At 44.7% G+C, this 21,443-nt stretch overlaps 1 gene segment (V, D, J or C); it reads right to left on the bottom strand.

Annotated features, from left to right (window-relative positions):
• Window positions 1-10,747: 10,747 nt before the first annotated feature.
• On the bottom strand, window positions 10,748-15,808 carry LOC134495872 (immunoglobulin heavy variable 3-33-like; the record flags this gene model as incomplete). The annotated part of the segment is given in 3 exon segments: window positions 10,748-10,785; window positions 12,452-12,772; window positions 15,763-15,808. Coding segments are annotated over 3 exon segments (405 nt in total), but the record flags the coding sequence as incomplete, so codon positions are not given.
• Window positions 15,809-21,443: the final 5,635 nt, after the last annotated feature.

Here is a 21,443-nt window from a genome sequence, read left to right as displayed (position 1 = left end):
GGCAAGGCTGCTCCATTTTTCATCCATCCTGGCTTTCCTCATAGAAAATAGGATTAACTTTCCTTGCCTTTCCTTTCCGAACTTTCCAGTATGTTTCAGGGGAATGATTTTTTACATTGTCTTCTATCTCATCTCCCTTCAACTTCATTGGCTAAATGTGGTTGTCACTAGTATGAGACATAGCATAAAATATTATCCTTTACAATTTACGATTTATTAAATTATTATTTAGCTAACTGTTTCTATGCTTTGAAGATCCTCTTTATCATGTCCACCCTTATTCATTTTTTCTCATTTTCTACCTCGATAATCTTTCACTGAGTTAAAGCCACACAAGGGTGGGACAGAAAAAAAACAAACACCAAAATAAAGGTATTTATTTATCTATCTATCTATCAAAATTGTCACTGTCCATCTCCTCCCACCAGAGTACGCATTCAGTTTACATATGCAAATTTCCTCATTGTGACAAAAAAGAAAAAAAAAGGAAAGAACACTATTTCATCCTATCCTAGTTTTCTTCTTCCCTTTCCAGGATTTTTTTTTTTCTTAATTCAGAAAAACAAGACAAAACAAAACAATAATGAGAAGAAAAGAACAGGAAAGGTAAAATGTTGAGAATAAACTTGTTTTTTGTTTTCCTCATAAGTAAAATTTACATATCCATTTTAATTAAAAGTTCTTAAGATACAGAATGAAGAAAATGATCTTCAGACATTGAAACATCTTTAAAAAGACGAGAAAAGAGACTCCTTCTCCTGTTCCTCTGATGATATTGAGAGAAGGAAAGGGGACTTAACGGCAAAGGAATAAAAGAAGGAAGAATGTAGTTAATGAATCCATGTTTCTCCCTCTAATTAAATTTTATCTTTTTATAAGCTACCCAGGTTATTTTACTTCCCCGAGATTTCCGTTGTGTCCCCTCCCAAAGCGCCAACCAGGTTCCCCACTGCTTCCTCCAAGATCAGCTCTGGCCTCCCCCTTGCTAAGATGGAGACTCATCTGCTGCTTCTCATTCCAAATACACAAAGTCAGCCTTGTCTGGCTGAATCAACTTGGAGAGCCGCTCTGAGGAAGGGAAGGTTTTTGACAGGCTTCAGACTCACTTCCTCTCACTGTGTCCCTCGCACAGTAATAGACTGCCGAGTCCTCCGGCTTCAGGCTGTTCATCTGCAGATAGAGTTGGCTTTTGGAGTTGTCCCTGGTGGTGGTGAAGCGTCCCTTGACGTTTTCCGAGTAGGAAATAGTACTGGAATAAGGATGTATGTATGCCACCCATTCCAGTCCTTTTCCGGGAGCCTGTCTCACCCAGCTCATTTCATAGCTCCCGAAGTCGAATCCGGAGGCTTGGCAGGAGAGACGGAGGGACTCTCCAGGCCTCCTCACGTCTCCTCCGGACTCCACCAACTGGCCCTCAGACTGAACTCCTAAAAAAAATAAAGGTGTTTCAATGAGATCTCCTGAATACAAAAACAAAAATAGAAGGAAATTCTGTAGAGAGGGAAGAATTACCTTGCAGGACTACTAAAAAGGACACCAGGTTTAGCCAGGGGACCATTTTTGCTCCCTCTAACGACTGGAGGGGAATTGGCAGGAAAGAGGTCAGGAAAGTGCACAAACTTTGGGTTGGTGGGTGTAGCCTGAAAGGGGAAACCACGGGGCTCCTTTAAAGAGGAAATTGTCTGCTGCTTTGCATATCGCTTGGGATAAAAAGGCCCTCAGGCAATTAATCTCCTAGATTTCCCTGCATCCATTCTAAACTGGTGATTATCAACACAACTTTCCAGTGCTACAAAAAGTGAAAAAGGTTTTTTGTTGTGTTTTTTTTTGCTTTGAGGACGTAGAAGAAAGGGCAGGTTTACATTAGAGTAATTAAAACAATAAAATACAAAATTTCACCACTTCTCAAAATTAATTCAACGTAAGAGATAATGGACTAGCAATAAGAACTTTTGAAAGAGAAATTTTAGAGCTAGAGGATGAAACGAAGAGCACATCTGGGTTCAGGAAATTTTTTCCACCTTCCTTGCCCTTTGGAAGACACCCAAAAGAACGCTTAGCAAGCTACGAAGCACAATTTGTAGGTCAGAGTTGAATCAGAGAAATTGCGGGGAGAGAACAACCAGATAGAGCCTAAGGTGTGTTCTTGGCCTATTAGATTGGTTTTTAACACAGCAGTTGAATGGATTTTATTTATTGCCTGTTTTGGGCTAGTATTTGGTGCTCTGTTTTTATCAGTTGCTTGTTACCCTGCATTAACTTGGCAAGCCGAGCAGCCATACAAATTGACTAAACAATAACAACAATAACAATAACAATAGTTTGGGTAACCATGGTCCCGTCAGTCTCTCTCAACCCAGTTCACCTCACAGGGATGTTGTTTTGGGGAAAATAGGAGGAGGAAGGAGTAATGAGCACGTTCCCCACCTTGAGTTATTTATAAAAAATAATAAAGGTGGTACAGAAAATAAATAAAGGTAAAAAAAAAAAAAATACCAACCCCCTATGATAATAAAAATGCCAACAAATACACTCCCTCCATGGACTGATAAATGCTAATAAATCATTTTCTATTCTCCAAAGAATTCAGTCTGCTCCGTATTTAGCTAACCACATCTGTTGTCAACTCAAACATGGCTCCACGGTGAGGAGTGGAGCCTCCTGAGTTGTGAAATTTTCTTGAGACCTTTTCAATTAACAATTATGGAAATAACAGAAAAAGGAATGGTGCCGCCCAAAGGAGGCCGTCTCCAATGGCACTTGTTTTATCTCCCTACCCCACCCCCACTCCAGACACAGGCAATGGGATTCCGTGTGGCAATGCTGCCCCCTGGTGTGGGAAGTGAGGAGAGCAGGCCTCAGCCCAATTCCCCACAGAGATGCTTTACAGGCAAATATTTCCTTAATATGCCTATTGCCATTGATATTAAGAAGGATTATTAAAATACAATAAATAAATAAGTAAGTAAGTAAGTAAGTAAGTAAGTAAATAATAAAAGTAAAAAAAATGATGAGACCATAGGATTTATTTCATGATTTTCTTTCTCTTTCAGTTTGACTGTTAAGGAAAGAGGTGGAAGGAATCCAGTCTTTCCCAGAATCTGAAGTCAGAGGGGAGGATGCCAGGCCAAGGCATCCCGGGGTTGATAGCTGGAGGTAGCAGGAACTACTAGGCAGCTGCTCCGAGGCACGAAGAAGGTCCAAACTGTACAGAACCAGAAGGCTTCTGGGAGAGGAGATGAGCAACAGACCATGTTGGGCTCTCTTGGCTCTGCCTGGCTGAGGGGAGAGCAGTTCAGGATTAAGGAGACTGAACATATATCAGTGTAGAAGGAGGGAGAAGGGAGCAACATGTAGTCAAGAATTAAACTGGAGAGACTTGGCAATACTGAAAACCAAAGGGGACTGAACTGTAAAATAGATCAGGGAAGAATTGGAGGTAATCATCTTTCTACCTCAAATTAAATTTTAACTTTTTAAAAACTGTCCAGTTTTTTCGACTGCCCTGAATTTTCCTCGGTCTCCCCTACAAAATGGCTAACCAGGTTCCACACTGATAACTCCAGGTTACTTATTCCCATTGGCCATGATGGACAGGAATATGCTGCTTCTCAGTCCTAATGCACATATTCAACCTTCTGTGACTGAATCAACTTGGACACCTGCTCTGAGGAATAGAAGGATTTTGCGAGGCTTCAGACTCACTTCCTCCCACTGTGTCTCTTGCACAGTAATAGACTGTCGTGTCCTCTGGCTTCAGGCTGTTCATTTGCAGATAGAGTTGGCTTTTGGGGTTGTCCCTGGAGATGGTGAACTGTCCCTTCACAGACTGTACATAGCACTGTTTACTGGCATCGTACCAAATAACTGCAACCCATTCCAGCCCTTTTCCAGGGGCCTTTCTCACCCAGTCCATTATATAGCCCCCAAAGTTGAATCCGAGGCTTGGCAGGAGAGACAGAGGGACTCTCCAGGCCTTCTCATGTCCCCTCTGGGGACCAACTGGGCCTCAGACTGAACTCCTAAGAAATAAATTAATAAATAAAGGTGTCTCAATGAGATTCCCTGAAGACAAAAGCAGATAATAGAACGAAATTCTGTAGAGAGAGAAGAATTACCTTGGAGGATTACAAATAAGGACACCAACATTAGCCAGGGGACCATTTTTGCTCCCTCAAACAAATGGAGGGAAATTGATAGGAAAGGATTCAGGAAACTGAACAAACTTTGGGTTGGTGTGTATAGCCTGAAAAGGGAAAACATGGGGCTCCTTTAAAGAGGAAATTGTGTGTTGAATTGCATACCACTTGGGATAAAAGAGCCCCTCAGGGCATTGAGTTACAGGTTTCTCTGCATATTCCTTACATGGGTATTTACACAGATTTGTCCCATCACTCTTTGTCCCTTTAATAAGCCTCTTTTGTTAATCCAGTAAGAAAAAAATGATCCAGCTCACAATCTTGGTTTGTCATTTGCAAATAAATTTTGAAAGAGACATGAAAGGAACAGGACGTCTATGCTCAGGATATTTTTTCCACCTTCCTTGTCCGTTTGAAGAGACCCAAAAGAATGCCGACCTAGCTATGAGGCACAATTTGTAAGAGGGAGCTGAATCAGAGAAATCACGGGGAGAGAAAAACTCAATTGAGCCTATGGTGTGTTCTTTGCTTACTATTGTTTTTTAACTCAGCAGTTGTATGGATATCATAAACTGGTTGTTTTGGGTTGTTACTTTGTGTGCGGTTTTTATCAGTTGTTAGTAGCCCAGAGTTGGTTCAGCGAGATGGGCAACCATACTAATTGAAATAACAACAAAAACAACAATAATAGAGGCAGTAGTAATACCAATATCAATACTAAAATCATAACTAATAAAAATGTCAGGAAATACACTCTCTCTGTGGACTGAGAAATACTTATCAATCCCATTGCATTCTCCAAAGAATTCAGTCTGCTCTGTGTTTAGCAAAGCATGATGTCATGAGTAAGGATGGCGAGCAGGGGGCTCTCACCCAGACTGTCAAGCGCATGCGTAGCACTGAGGAACTGTTCAGCCATTCAAAGAGACACAGATCGGGACCGCCTTAACCTTTCGGGTTTATATGGCTGGGTTTTCCCACGCTTTCTCAGTTTGTTAGGATTCTTGTTAAGTACTACTAATAAATATTAGAGACCAAGACCTCGCCTCAGTGTGTTTCCTGGTAATCAGGACACACACCTTTTGTCAACTCAGACATGGCTTCACAGGGAGGACCGGAGCCTCCCCGGATGTGAAATGTCCTAGAGACCTTTTCAGTGAACTTTTACAAGAAGAACAGAGAAAAATAGTGATGCCCCCCAAATGAGACCACATCCAATGAGGGTTCTTTGATCTGCCCGCCCCACCCCCACCCCACACACAGCCAATGGGATTCAGTGTGGCAACGCTGCCCCCTGGTGTGGAAAGTGAGGAGGGGAGGCCTCTGCCCAATGTCCCCATGAGACCCTTTCCGGGCAAAGATTTCCTCCGTGGGCCTATGGCTGTTTGGATAGTTAGAAGGATTATGCCACAGTTGCATTTCTTGCACGCTGCCATGGCATTATATGATGCCCCATTCCAGCATTCTATCTGAAGCCAGTCTCACCCAGAGTGGATTGCAAACAGAGAAGTTGAAATTGGAATCTTCAGGCCATATTAATATTTTTGTTTGTTTCCTTCCAGCAAACTCTCTGATTGGATACCTCAAACAATAGAGCCCCAAAGTTCTCACTAGAGGGCTGATTTCTTCTTCTGTTGTAGATGGACAGAAGACATCCCCCTCTAATGGAAGCAGAGGAGACAAATTGGAGCACCAGTATTGCATTTGTCCTTCTCCTCTCATTCCACCCCCCAAGCTCTACTGCTGTTGGCTGGAAAATGGGCAGAGAAACACAAAAGTGAGGTTTATAAGAAATTAGTTCTTGATGAAATAAATTAGAACCCATAGGTAGATATGCATTAGATTTCAAAGTGCAGCTTCTCAGAAATTTTCAGGAAAAAAAAAAGTTGGATGGAAATCCAAAAAAAGGGAGGGGCAGTGCTCCCTCCACATCTTGGCACCCCTCCCTGGACCTCACTGCAATGTCTCTCTGCACTACAGGCCGAACCTGGAACTGAGGAAGAAGAGATGAATCACTATGAATGACCAAAGGGGCTTTTATTTCAGGTTAAATAAAACTGTGCACTGCAGCTCTCTACCAGTTCAGAACAGTGTTCCTAGAATCATTTCTTCAACCAAATATGGACAACAGTTGTTTGAACAGGGACTAGAATCTAACAGAATGTGGTCCAAAAAATGTGAAAAACCTTTTTTTCCTTATCCATGGTTTCCTAAAGAAATGAGAATTGATTAGATGCCAAGATGACACTATGTAACGGTTGCCTAATCCCAAATACTCAGTCTCACAAGCTCAGGCTTAAAGATAACTGATTTATTAAAGGAATAGTATGCAAATACAGAGAAAGCTGAGAATGAGCAAAAGCGCGCCAAATACAAACTTAAAAGCCTTGCCTGTGAGCAAGTTCCGCCCCATCCCTCGTCAGGGCGCTCCCCCTCCCAGGTGCGAGAAGCCGTTAGACGCGCCTGGGAAAGTAACCTTGAGCAGGAGCGCAAACCCAAACATACATTCCGAGCCCTCAAAACAACGGAGGGTGAAGGAATGGAAAAACCCCGGGTGAAGGAACACGGAACAGAAGATGACATGTGAAACGTTACAATGTTAACAGCACATTGAAATGGGAACATGACATATTGCCCCCCTAAAGAAAGACTATGGAGCAGGTTTGTCAGGATAGGCAGAGTGAAATTGGGCTACCAGACGAGGGGAAAGCACGTCTGGAGCAGCAACCCATTCAGGATGAGGGAAATGTTTCCAGCGGACGAGGTACTGTAAAGCGGAGCGCTGGCGTCAGGAGTCGAGGATGGATGTCACCTCGAAGTGTTGCTGGTTGTCGATCATGAGCGGAGGTGGTGGAATGGGTTGGGGATGCCAGCGGTCCGACGGCAGGTAGGGCTTGAGTAAACTACAATGGAAAACAGGATGTAAACGTTTAAGGTTGTGAGGCAAATCAAGTTTAAACGTAACAGGGTTAATTTGGGCGATAATTGGGAAAGGTCCGACAAATTTAGGGCCAAGTTTCTTGGAGGTTGTGGGGATTTGATAAACTTAGTTGGCAAGTAGACTTTATCTCCGACAGCAAAAGATGGTTCTGGGGAACGCTTTGCATCGGCATGGCGTTTATAAGTAGCCTGGGCATGGAGGAGAGCTTGTTGAATATTAATCCATGAGTGCTTGAGAGAGTCCGCCCAGTCAGTAAGGGAAGCTGGCAGCGGTTGTGGATGGGGAAGTTCAGGAATAGGAACAAACTCACATCCAAAAACTGTTTTAAAAGGAACTTGACCAGTGGTTTGATGAGCGGCATTGTTGTAGGCGACCTCTGCAAATGGGAGTAGGTCGACCCAATTGTCCTGTTGGTAGTTAACAAAAGCCCTGAGATATTGTTCCAGTGTAGAATTAACCGCCTCTGTAGATCCGTCCGTTTCCGGATGCCACGCGGTGGAAAGTGACTGTTTGGTGCCCAAAAGTTTTAAAAACGCCCGCCAGAATTGTGACGTAAATTGTGTGCCTCTGTCACTCACCAAACGGGCGGGGATACCATGGAGGCGGTACACGTGGATGAGGAAGAGGTGTGCCAGCTGTTGTGCGGTGGGGATAGAAGCGCATGGGATGAAGTGGGCTTGTTTGGAGAAAAAGTCTTTGACCACCCAAATGACAGTTTTGCGTTGACTAGGGGGTAGATCAACGATAAAGTCCATGGAAATGTCCTGCCAGGGGACAGATGGGGTGGCAACGGGTTGAAGGAGACCTTGGGGTTTGCCTGTTTTGCGCTTTATCGCTGCACACACAGGGCAAGCAGTAACATATGCCTTCAGGTCTTTGAGTAAAGTTGGCCACCAGAATTGCCGGCGAACAAGGTGCAGAGTTTTTACATAGCCAAAATGTCCAGCCAGCTTGTCATCGTGGCAGCGCTGGAGTATGGTTTTTCGCATAGCATCGGGTACATAGAGGCGATCGTTGTGCCAGGCAAGATCGTCAGTGAAGGTTAAACTGTTTCTATTGGTTTGTAACCAAGTATCTGTTTTAAGGTGGAAAAGCAACTGTTGTTGCAAATCGGATGGAATTGACAAGCGCGGCGAGCAGCTGGAAGGCAGAGCAGCTGGAGGTTGCGTTGATTGCGCTCGGGTCTGGCTGCGAGTCACCGCTGCCAAACTTAATTGTTTGTTGGTCCAGACGGTGCCTTGGACCGTTGGCCCTGGGCCAGCATCTTGGGGTCTGCGGGAGAGTGCATCAGCTAAAAAGTTTTTCTTGCCTGGTATGAACTTAAGGGTGAAGTCGAAGCGGCTGAAAAACTCAGCCCAGCGCAGCTGTTTGGGACTGAGTTTCCGACTGGTGCTTAGAGCTTCCAGGTTTTTATGGTCAGTCCAGACTTCAAAAGGGTTGGAAGTGCCTTCCAATAGGTGTCGCCATGTTTCTAAAGCCGTTTTTACAGCAAAAGCCTCTTTTTCCCAAACGTGCCACCTCCTCTCAGTTTCAGTGAATTTGCGAGAGAGGTAAGCACAGGGTTTCAAGGCGCCAGAGCGGTCAGATTGTAACAAGATTGCTCCTATGGAGAAATCAGAAGCATCGACTTGTACAACGAAGGGTTTAGAGGGGTCTGGATGCTGTAAAATTGGCTCTGTGGTAAAGATTTGTTTGAGCGCTTCGAACGCTTGCTGACAGGCAGGAGTCCATTTAAGGAGCGCGCCTGGGTTCTTTGAACGTCGCGTATCCCCCTGTCCTTTAGTTTTTAACAGTTCAGTAAGGGGGAGGGCAATTTCAGCAAAATTTTGGGCGAATGCCCGATAAAAATTAGCGAATCCAAGGAAACTTTGTAATTGTCTCCTGGTACGGGGAGGCTCCCATGCCACAATAGCTTCTACTTTTGCAGGGTCCATTTCAATGCCCTTAGCTGAAATGCGATAGCCGAGGTAATCAATTTGTGACTGATGAAAGGCACATTTTGACAGTTTAGCGTACAACTCTGCTTTTTTCAATTTAGCCAGTACCTGACGCACCAAGTGGATATGTTCTGACATGGTTTCAGTATAAATCAATACATCATCCAAGTATACCAGTACCCCCTTAAATAGGTGGTCATGCAAGACCTCATTGATTAGTTGCATAAAGACCCCAGGTGCTCCGGATAAACCAAAGGGTAAGACTTCGTATTGGAAAGCCCCAAGAGGACAGTTAAATGCTGTTTTCCACTCATCCCCTTCCCTTATGCGAATACGAAAATAGGCTTCTCTCAAATCCAGTTTTGAGAAGATTTTGCCTCTGGCCAGATGTGATAACATATCTTTGATCAGGGGCAAAGGATATTTATTTAATATTGAGACCGCATTGAGCCCGCGGAAATCGGTACAAAGCCTTAATGACTCATCCTTTTTTGGCCTGAATAGGACAGGGGCTCCTACCAGGGAATTTGCAGGCTCAATGAAACCCCTAGCCAGGTTTTTGTCAATGAACTCCCTTAGCGTAGTGAGCTCTTTGGGAGACATGGGGTATATTTTTGGGTGAGGTAATTTTACGTTTGGTAAAAATTCAATGGCACAGTCCGTTTTTCGGTGGGGTGGCAAGCGATCTGCTTCCTTTTCCCCAAATACCTCAGCAAAATCCTGATACTGATTGGGTAGTCCCTCAAGAGGTTGAAGCGTTTGCACAGTAGTATACGCTACCCCTCCACCCTCCATGTCTTCCAGTAGGTCTTTTTCGGGTACTTTGTAGAATCCATCTGCAAAAGTCACAGTTCTATGTAGCCAGTTGATAAAAGGGTTTTGTTGCACAAACCAAGGCATCCCCAAGATAACCAGAGGACCCCCCACTGGAGCTACCACAAATGGCAGCTTTTCCTGATGGGAGCCCATCTGCAAGGCGACCAGTCCCGTGGAATGATTGACTGCTTTCCCTCCCGCCATAGTTCCATCCAATTGGGTGAAGATCATAGGTCTTGGCAAAGGAAACGTGGGTAGTTCCAGAGCCGCTACGACATCAGGGTGCATAAGGGAACGGGAGCAGCCCGAGTCTAGCATGGCCCAAACTTCCACAGTTTTGGTTTTTGAGCTCAGTTTAACTTTAACAGTCAGTGTGGGGAAATTTCCACTCACCGAATCGTGGTTACGCCCGGTTTCTTCCACCTGCCCTAGGGCACCCTTCAGGGCAGGTGGTAGGCCTTTCCCGCCGGCTGCTCGAATTGCAACTCTTCTTCCTCTTCTCCGAAGGGTAGTTCTGGGGGGTCCAGTTCTGCGACGGCCGCTTTCAGTTTCCGCGGTAGAGTAGGCGCAGGCGACTTCATTGCAGGTTTCGTCTGTCATTCCTCTGGACGGCGTCTCGGGCACGACGTGGCTCGATGCCCTTCTTTTCCACATCTCAGGCACTGACCTTTGGAGAATCGCCATTCCCTTTCTTCTTCCCAGGTTTTCGGTTTGGGGCACCTGGCAAGTCCAGATGTGCGCGCTCCTCTAGCAAGACGCGATTGTCTAAGCTCTTTGGTATGGGCATAGGTTTGCAGGGCATTTTCTGCGCTGCCCGCCAACTGAATCCACCCATACAGCGTTTTGGGATCATCTCTTCCTAGTGCCCAGCGAAGGATTTCTGGTTCTAGCCCCTGCTTAAACATTTCAATTAAGGTTGGCTCAGACCAGTCTTCCACTTTCCCCGACAAAGCTTTAAATTCCAACGCATAATTGGCAACTGAGAGGGACCCTTGGTAGAGTTTCCTCAGGGCATTTTTAGCTGTTTCTTGGGCTAGAGGGTCTTCGAAATGCTGTTTAAGTGCCCACAAAAAGTCCTCGAAGTCCTCTAACTCAGTTGCCTCAGCCTGGCACAGTTGCACATACCAGTCAGCTGCCCTTCCTCTCAGTTTGTTGGCAATGAAATTGATTTTGCCATGTTCTGACCGAAAGTTCCGGCCCCAATCTTCCATTTAATGCTTGGCATTAGTGATAAAGAAGGAGAGCGTAGTGGGATCCCCATCAAACTTTACTCCAAATGGTGGGAAGTTTCTTGCCGGCTCAGCTGGCTGTGGCGGTTCCGCGAATGTCAGCGTACGCCGAGCCCCCATGGGTGGCCGATCCCTAGGAGGTCTTGCCTCTCGCCCCCCCGCCTGACGGGCTGATCGAGTCTTGCTTCTCCCCCTGGTTGGTAGGGTACTATGCCTGGGGTACTGTGACGGCTCTTCCTCCCAATCCTCCGGGGTGGGCTCTGCATCTCTGGGTAGATCCTTAAGGATTGTCACTATTAGATCCATTTTATCCTCTAATGCCCTCATACGAGCTGGAGTGACCGGCTCTTCCAGGGGTTGGTTGGTTACCACCACCCTCGGTGACAAGGGGACTTCGGGCTCCCATGATAATTGTGGAGACCCCCTCCCCGGTGCTCTTTCCATAACAGTTTTATGTTCACTCCTGAGGCTCTCCTGCATGGATATCAGCAGCTCATCCAGTTGGACATCCCGCAACTCCCGACGTGCTGCTCTTTGCACTCTCGAGGTTAGAGCTGGCCGGATCCTTGCTGCCTCCCGCTCCTCCTCGCTTCCATCACTTGCGCGAAGCTGATGTTCAGCCATCGCTAGCGTTCCCTCTTATCCAACGATTGGATGGGGCTAGCGGAAAATGGATGAAATGATTCTCAGCTTTATGTAACGGTTGCCTAATCCCAAATACTCAGTCTCACAAGTTCGGGCTTAAAGATAACTGATTTATTAAAGGAATAGTATGCAAATACAGAGAAAGCTGAGAATGAGCAAAAGCACGCCAAATACAAACTTAAAAGCCTTGCCTGTGAGCAAGTTCCGCCACATTCCTCGTCAGGGCGCTCCCCCTCCCAGGTGCTAGGAACCGTTAGACGCGCCTGGGAAAGTAACCTTGAGCAGGAGCGCAAACCCAAACATACATTCCAAGCCCTCAAAACAACGGAGGGTGAAGGAATGGAAAAACCCCGGGTGAAGGAACACGGAACAGAAGATGACATGTGAAACGTTACAATGTTAACAGCACATTGAAATGGGAACATGACACACTAGGAGAAGAAACAGTGATTTGCAATGTGAATTGCAATCTGCAATTTCTAGGTCCACTCAACACCCAAAGTGAGGAAACCACATTATCATTCACTTGTCCTTCTGTACATTTTTTTTTAAACTATCTTTTCAGGTTTCCTACCAACCACATGGAAAACATCTCCCACAATGCCCATGTCAAGATCTGCTCTTCATTTCTCTGGGCAATCAGGCAACTTTCTCAGGTTCCCCTCAAGTGTGGAAAATCCAGCCTTCAGAATCAGATATTCTCTCATCAAGGGAAGGTATTTTTTCCCCAGACTTCAGATTCACTTCCTCCCACTGTGTCTCTCGCACAGTAATAGACTGCCGTGTCCTCTGGCTTCACGTTGTTCATTTGCAGATAGAACTGGCTTTTGGAGTTGTCCCTGGAGGTGGTGAAGCATTCCTTCACAGACTCTGCATAGAACTGCTTACTGGCATCATACCAAATAACTGCAACCCATTCCAGTCCTTCCCCTGGAGCCTGTCTCACCCAGTGCATGCCATAGCTGCTGAAAGTGAAGCCAGAGACTTGGCAGGAGAGACGGAGGGACTTTCCAGGCCTTCTCACATCTCCTCCAGACTCCACCAACTGGACCTCTGACTGGACACCTACAAAGAAAGGTGTTTCCGTGAAATCTCCTGTATACAAGCAGAACACATGGAAAGAACCTGATTAGTGTGGAAAGAATTACTTCTGAGGACTGCTAGGAAGGACACCAAGTTCAGCCACAGGATCATTTTTGCTTCCTCAGATGAATGGAGGGAAGTGATAAGAAAGGCTTTGGGAAAGTGCAGAAACTTTGTCTTGGTGGGTGTAGCCTGAAACGGAAAACCATGGGGCTTTTTTAGAGGGGAAATTGTTCCTTGATTTACATATCACTTGGGATATAAGAGCCGCTCAGGGCTTTGATGTAAATATCTCTTTGCACACACCATTTCAAATAATTTTCCAGAGCGAAAAATAGTCAAGACAGTCAATAATAATAATAATTATTATTATTATTATTATTATTATTATTATGGAATAAGGGAGTTAGTAAAAGGAGATCTGATATAATCACTGCAGTTCAGGAAAGTGTTTTAATCTAAGGGAAGGAAAATAAGCACTGAGAATAATTTAAACAGGGACGTGAGAGACCGACCATGAAAAGGATGGCACATGTGAGTTCAGGAGGTTTGCTCCACAGTGGTTCCCTCGACCACGTCCTTTGAAGAAACCCAGAACATCGAATGGAGACCAAGCCTTAAGGCACCATTGTAAGCTTCAGTTGAATTGCACTTACACGTCCAAGTCTCAGAGCCAGAATCAGGGACCCCCAGAAAAAGCAGAAACAGTTGGACGCTGTTGGGTCTTTTCTGTTTATTAGATTGGTTTTCAATTGACATTTGTATGGATTTTATATATTGCTTGTTTTGGGGTTGTTATTTTGTACGGTGATTTTATCGGTTGCTAGCTGCACAGAGTTGATTCCACAAGATGGGTTGCTGTACAAATTGAAATAAGGAAAAGGCAAGACTAAAACTCATACGAATGCCCTGAAATAAGCTCCCTGTGAGTGAAAAATACAAATAAAAGTCTTAATTCCCCAAGGAGTTCAGATTCCTCAACATTTAGCAGAGCACATCTGTTGTCAGCTGAAACCTGTCCTGAGTGAGGATCGTGGTGTCCTGAGATGTTACATTTCCTTGAGAGATTTTCAGTGATCTATGAGGAAGATAAGAGTAAAGAAATGTTGCCTCCAAAATGTGTCAATGTCTGCAGACCCTTCCTTTATTCCCCTGCCCCACCCCCATCCCCACACATAAGGAAAGAGATTCAGAGGGACAGCACTGCCCGCTGGTTTAAAACATGAGAAGAGGAGGCATCTACTTAACTTTCCCAGGAAATTCTGGCAGTCAAAAATGGTAAATAGGGCTGAGGAGAAATGAAGGATCTCCAGGAGATAGGAAATCAATTTTGAAGCATTACTCTATTATTTTGCATTTTCTGTGGGTGGGGGATTCTTGGTTTTTCTCCTAAAGAAAGGCCAAGTCACTCATGCTCACTCTATGTGGGGCTGCCCTTGAAGACCACCCCAGAGCTTCACTTGGTTCAGAATGCAGTGGTGCAGGAAGTGATGGGCTTCCCTCCCTATGCCTACCTAATAACTCTACTTCGCAAGCTGCACAGATTCGATTCAAGGTGCTGGTCACTTCCTATAAAACTCTCTGTGGCATAGAGCCTGGTTACATGAGGGACTGCCTACAGTGTGGAAGTTTTGGGGCTGATTTCCTTTAATCACACTGAAAAAACTACAGGTCTCACAAGATGAGACCACAGGATTTATTTGGCTATATTTGTTACGGAAGGAGGCTGAGGGATTCTAAGCAGTTAGTGTACAGGGCACCAGGTCTAGGCACCCCCCAGTTTGAGGGAAGGTGGTACCAGTAACTACCAAGAAGCTACACAGTCCAAAGTTTGCAGACCCAGAGGGCTCCTGAGAGAGGAGGTTCTTGATTAGCAACATTTTCCTTATATTTCTTATAACGTGACCTCTTTTTCACTATCCTTTCCTGATCTTCTTACACCTTATTTTCTGCCTTCTGCCCCCTTCCTTGGTGCCACACCGCACCACACTCTTGGGGGTCTTAGACCATCCTGAGTTTATTACCTTGCTACATCCCTATTGCTAGCAGAGGAAAATGATTTTAAAGATATGTAAATTTTCAAACGTGTGCAGGCATGCATTTGTGTGTTTGTGGAGAGAGAGAGAGAGATTATATATACACACAGAGACACATGGACCCAAAGGGGGGAAGATTTGTGTCTGAAGAAAGAATAAATGAGGGTTGAACTGCAGAACCAAAAGAAGCATGAAGAATTCTAATGAATGAATCCATTTTTTTTTATTTCTAAGCATAGTTTGAGAGCAGAACTTGTGAGCACATTGCCTTTGCTGTCTTTCAGGATTTTTTTTTTATCTTTTTTAATGATTCAGTATACTTTCTTTGCTGAGATTTTCTGCTTTCCTCCCATCCAAATGGAAAATAACTCCCACATTGCCCATGCCAAGATCTCTTCCTTATCCATCTTGGCACTCAGGCAGCTTTCTCAGGTTCCTCTCAAGTCCCCTGGGAAAATCCAGCCTTCTGGGGCTGAGCTGACTTGCAGAGCGGCTCTGACGAAGGGAAGGTTTTTGCCAGGCTTCAGATTCACTTCCTCTCACTGTGTGTCTTGCACAGTAATAGACTGCCGAGTCCTCCGGCTTCAGGCTGCTCATTTGCAGATAGAGTTGGCTTTTGGAGTTGTCCCTGGAGGTGGTGAAGCGACCCTTCACTTTGTCCGAGTAGTAAATAGCATTGGAAGCTGGATATATATACGACACCCATTCCAGTCCTTTCCCTGGAGCCTGTCGCACCCAGCTCATGTAGGAGCTGCTGAAGGTGAACCCAGAGCCTTGGCAGGAGAGGCGGAGGGACTCTCCAGGCCTCCTCACGTCCCCTCCAGACTCCACCAACTGGGCCTCTGACAGGACACCTAAAATAAAAGTTGTTGTAATGAGCTCTCCTTTATGCAAGAATTAAAATGGAAAGAACCTGAATAGGAGGGTACCAATTACCTCTGAGGACTGCTAGGAAGGAAACCAAATTCAGCCACAGGATCATTTTTGCTCCCGTTAAAGAGTAGAGGGGACTTGACAGGAAAGGATTCAGGAGAGGGCACAATCTTTGTTTTGGTGGGTGTAGCCTGAAAAGAGACACCCTGGGGCTCCTTTAAAGGGGAAATTGTGGCCTGATTTGCATATTGCTCAGCATAAAGGAGCCCCTTTGGGCTTTGAGGTATAGATTTAGTTCAACACACCTTCCACACATGGGACATAGGAGAAAGGGCAGCTTTACACTGGAATAATTAAAACCTCTGTAGAAGCTCCTCGTTTCAAGTAAGGGTTTTAAGGAGACAGAAAGACATCAGCCATTGAAATTTCCTTAAATAGCCACGTTACAGTCCGGACATGGAAAGGATGGCACATCGGAGTTCAAAATGGTTGCTCCACAGTTGTTCCCTTGACCACGGTCTTTGGAAGACACCCAAAATAAGTGAATGTAGACCAAGCCATGAGGTCAAATTAAAAAGACACAGATCAATTTTACAGACACAACAAATTCTCAAAGTTTTAATATAAATCATTGGAAAACTGTACAATGTTTCTTATTGGTTTGGTTATTTACCCAGCAACCGTACTGGTCACAAATATTGGGGCGTTTTTGGGTTGACATTTTTATGGTCGTCTTATGTGTTATTAGCTGCCCAGAGTTAATTCATACTAAGACTCAAAAAACCCGCTCTCCTACACTTATTCCATGGACTGAGAAACATAAATAAATGACTTTGCATTTTCCAAACAATTCAGTTTGTTCTATATTTAGCAAAGCACATCTGTTCTCAACTCAGATGTGGCTTCCTTGTGAGGAATTTAATCTCTTGGGATTTTAAATTTATTTGAATTGCCTTCAGTGGACTCTCAGGAAAATGAGAGTAAATGTAATGATGCCTCCGAAGTGAGACAAGGCCTGCAGACCCTTCCATTGCTCCCCTTCCCCACCCCCACCCCACACATATGCAAAGCGATTCCGTGTGGCAACACTGCCCCCTGGTGGAAAACCTGAGGAGGGGAGGCATCTTCTTAACTTTCCTTGGAGATTCTTGCTTTAAGAAATGGTAATTAGGGCTCTGAAGAAATGACAGAGCTCCAGGGAACTTAAGCTGGTCTAAAGAGAAATCCAAAGCTGTCCTTTTTTTATATGATAGGAAAATCCTTCTGATGGGTTAATCTATGATATATTGTATTTTCTTTAGCTCATGTATTCTTATTTTTTTCCTAAATATCATGAAATCATGTAAAAAGAACTTGGGAAGGACCATCTCGGTCGTCTAGTACAAACCATCCCTAACTGGTTGGGAGCCAGACCCTCTCTGGAACCTCCAACCAAAAGAGACTCTTCTAGCCAGATTGAAGCAGGTCCCCCTCGTTCTTCCCTCGCCCTCGTTTTACGCCAGGCAGACTGGGTCGGAAGGGCTTATCATTGGTCAGAACCTTCTCTATACGAGTTTGGTATTCTGTCTGATAGGAGCACAACTCTGTACATCCCTTGTTCATCTTCTACCATTCATCCAAGGGGGATGACTGTGGTTTTGCTAAATATGAGACTTAGAGGAAAACATAACTGTATCCTCCTTTTATTTTTCTTTATTTCTGCAAACTGTATTCCACTTTTTTTACATAAATTCCATCTCTACATTCACCGGACCCCTTTTGCCATTTCATATGGTTGAATTAAAGCAGAAGCAGTAACTGATTATACAGTCCTCAGGATAAAAGAGGCACTCAGTGCATTGACCTTCCCCCTTTCCTTGAAGGTATATTCCAGAGAGGAGAGGAGAGGAGAGGAGAGGAGAGGAGAGGAGAGGAGAGGAGAGGAGAGGAGAGGAGAGGAGAGGAGAGGAGAGGAGTCCCTTAATATACAAATGTTGTTGGATAAAATGGTCACTCCCTCCATTCACATGATATAATTCTTTGAAACTATTTTGATATGATGGGCAAGTTCTTATAGGAGTCAGAAGATTAGAGGAAATAGAAAAAGTAATTGTTTATTTCTCATTTCAAATCATGACACTAACATTGACAAGGACCTTCCAAGAATTATTTAATAGCTACTTAAGAGAGAGAATGGGAAGTCATAGGTGATCTCCAAGGAAAAAGTATGAGAGATTTTTCTATAAATATGGAGTGTCAATGAAACCAGAGTTTTTATTTTTTTTTTATTTATATTTTCAATTTTGTTACCACTCATCTCACTCAAAAAGCATCTTTGGGCATTTTCCGATAAATGTTCATGTGATGTAGACTAAGCAATCAAGAATGATATGTATAGCACAGTGGTTGAAGGTCCACACATCATAAAGTCAAGAAATCAATTTATAACCAACATTTTCCCAAATGGCTGAGAAAGATAATCAGTCACTTTGCATTCCCCAAACTGGAATGCAAGATATATGAAAATTAAGGAACAAACTTCTATCATCCCTAAAATTATATATAATTTTGGTAAAGGAGATACTCCATCCATTCACATAATATGGATTTCTTTGCAACAATTTTGAGATTTTCGGCAAATCATTATATGAGTCAATACAAGCATGCTGAATTATTCATACCTAGGGTAAAGAACATGCCCTGTGTAAGTTGAGGGGCTGATTTTCCTTCATCACAGATCAAAAACTACAAGGTGAGACCATAGGATTTATTTCAATATTCATTTTCCATTCAGTTTTCCTCTTGAGAAAAGAGGCTGAGTTATTCCAATCTTTCCCCCACCCCGAAGATAGTGGGGAGGACGGCAGGTCGAGGCATCCCTGGGTGGAGAGGGGATGGCAGCAGGAACTGCCAGGAAGCCACCCCAAGGCAGGAAGAGAGTCCAAACTCTACAGACACAGAAGGCTTCTGGGAGAGGATCTCTGCAATTCCCAAAGTTTTGGTTTCTTGGCTCTACCCTGCAGTGGGGAGGGAGTGTCAGGATTAAGGGAATTGAATATCTATTAATATAGAAGGGATGACGAATGAGCAACATATAGAAAATAATTTAACTGAGGAGACATCACAGTATTCAGAGAACCAAATGGGAATAAACTGAAATATTCATCAAGGAAGAAATGTAGATAATCAATCCCTATTTTTTCCTCTCATGAAATTTTAAGTTATTTTTTTTAAAAAAAACCTTCCTAGTATATTCTCCCACCCTAGTATTTCCTTCTTGTCCCCCAAAGAAGAGCTAACCAGTGTCCTGTTCAGATTCTGAGGTGGCCAGACAGGGTTATTATCAAAAACACTCTTTATTAATACAACTATTTACAATAGTGAGTCCTTGTGATCAATGAGGTAGGCAGGTTCCTATTAAGACCATGCTGGCAACAACAGGAGAACCAGCAAGTTTGCAGGAGGAGACTGTGGAAAAGCAGCTAAGCAGGATTCGCTGACTGAAGCTGGGAGACCGGAAGAAGATAGGGCACATGTCACAACTGGGACTGGAGATGAGTGTCTGTGAACTGCAACACCACCCAAACTAGGCTGGCACCTGGAAGCTAGGCAAGACCGATCTGGAACCACCGGGCAATGCTTGGCTCTGGAGGCAGGACTTGACTGAACTGGACAATCCAGGCTGAACCGGGTACACTGGGCTGAAGACTGAGGACAAGGCTGATGACGTGAAACAAGGCTGGACTTGGCTGGAGATTCTGGACTAGGCTGGGGGCTTGGCACATGACTAGGCAGGACTGCAGGCTCTTGACTAGGCTGGAAGCTTGAAACATGACTGGACTGTACTGCAGATCCTGAACAAGGTTGAGAACCTGGAGCACAACTAGATAGGTCTGAAGTTCCTGAACAATGCTGGATAATCAAAGCACGATGAAACTGAACTGGAGACTCTGAGCAAAGCTGGCAGCTACGAACAAGATTCGGAATGTGCCTGGAACATGCAGAATGGAGGCGGCAAGGCCCGAAGCTGGACACAAGGCTGAGGTTGCTGGATTTGGCAGGAAGAAGATCCTCTGTGGCAGCAGGTACAGGATACAGGTCCTCTACCATAGGAAACATTTATGCTGATTCCTCTCCAGCTATAGATGACATCTCCAACACAGGTAAGGATTCTTCCACTGGGCTGTGAGCTCAAAGGACCGGTTGTCTCCGGCAGCTTGCTCTTCTCGTGTCTGCCTTTTATGCCTGTCCTTTGCGCACCTATTTCCTTCTGCGGCCAATCAGGCTGCCTTCTCCTTCACACGCTTTTCTGCACACCTTTCCTGCACATTGATTGGAGGATTCAAATCCTCCTCCGATGACTGGCCAATCATCGTCCGGAACTTTTCCCGTGCTGCTGAGTCATTACTGGGTTTTGCTTTCCCGGTTTCTGCTTGATACGTTTCTCTTTCTCCTTCTGATTCAGAAAGAGTTTCATTTTCTGAGTCGGAAGCCAGCTGGAGCCTCACAACCAGATTCCAGACTACTTTTTTCCAGTATCAGCTCTGGCCTCCCACTTCCTTTCATGGAGGTTTATCTGAACTTTCTCGGGTATAATACACAGATTTAACCTTCTGTGACTGAAGGAACTTGCAGGGCTGCTCTGAGGAAGGGAAGGTTCTTGCCAGGCTTCAGATTCACCTCCTCTCATTGTGTCTCCTGCACAGTAATAGGCTGCCGTGTCCTCTGGCTTCAGGCCGTTCATTTGCAGATACAGCCGGCTGCGGGAGTCGTCCCTGGAGATGGTGAAGCGTCCCTTGACTTTATCCGAATAATTAATTGGGGTTGCGTATGTACCTATCACTGTAATCCATTCCAGTCCTTCCCTGGATACTGTGTCACCCAGTGCACGGCATAGCTGCTGAAGGTGAATCCCGAGGCCTGGCAAGAGAGACGGAGGGACCCTCCAGGCCTCCTCACGTCCCCTCCAGACTCCCCCAACTGGACCTCTGAACAGACACCTAAGATAAAAGTTGTTTGAATGAGCTCTCCTGGATGCCAGAATTAAAATGGAAAGAACCTCAATAGGGAGGAAACAATTACCTACTAAGGACACCAAGTTTACCCAGGGGATCATTTTGCTCCCTTGAATGAATGGAGGGAACTGACAGGTGAGGATTCAGGAAAGTGCACAAACGTTGTGTTGGTGGGTGTAGCCAGAAAAGGGAAACCGTGGGGCTCCCTTAAAGGGGAAATTGTGGCTCAATTTACATATTACTTCTGATAAAGGAGCCCCTCAGGGCGTTCATGTAAACGTTTCTGTGCACACCCCATGTAAACGTGATTTTTAAATAACATTCTAGACCAAAAAAAGCAGTCAAGAGAGGAACAAATTGGCATTATTGTTGTTATTATCATTTAGAAAAAATGAGCAGGTTTACACTGGAGTAAGTAAGTAAGGATCTGATAAAGGATCTTTGGAGTTCCGGAACACGTTTAAAGGTGAGAGAAAGAAAACATGCACCGAGATTAACTTAAATAGCCATGTTGGAGACCTTACATGAAAAGCATGGCACATGAGAATCCAGGGCATTTGCTCCACAGTTGTTCCCCTGATCATGTTCTTTGGAAGGAACCCAAAACAGCTGAATGCAGACCAAGCCATAAGGCAACATTTGCCACTCACAGTTGAATTTACACTTACATGTCCAAGTCGCAAAGCTAGAATTGAGGAAACTACAGGCAGTGCAGAAATAGCTTGATCCCGTGGGGTCTTTTTTTTTTTT

This window comes from Candoia aspera, chromosome 4 (genome assembly GCF_035149785.1).
Source record: "Candoia aspera isolate rCanAsp1 chromosome 4, rCanAsp1.hap2, whole genome shotgun sequence".
Taxonomy (NCBI): Eukaryota; Metazoa; Chordata; class Lepidosauria; order Squamata; family Boidae; genus Candoia; species Candoia aspera.
Note: the sequence above shows the minus strand (reverse complement) of the source record. Positions and strands in the feature narration are given on the sequence as shown.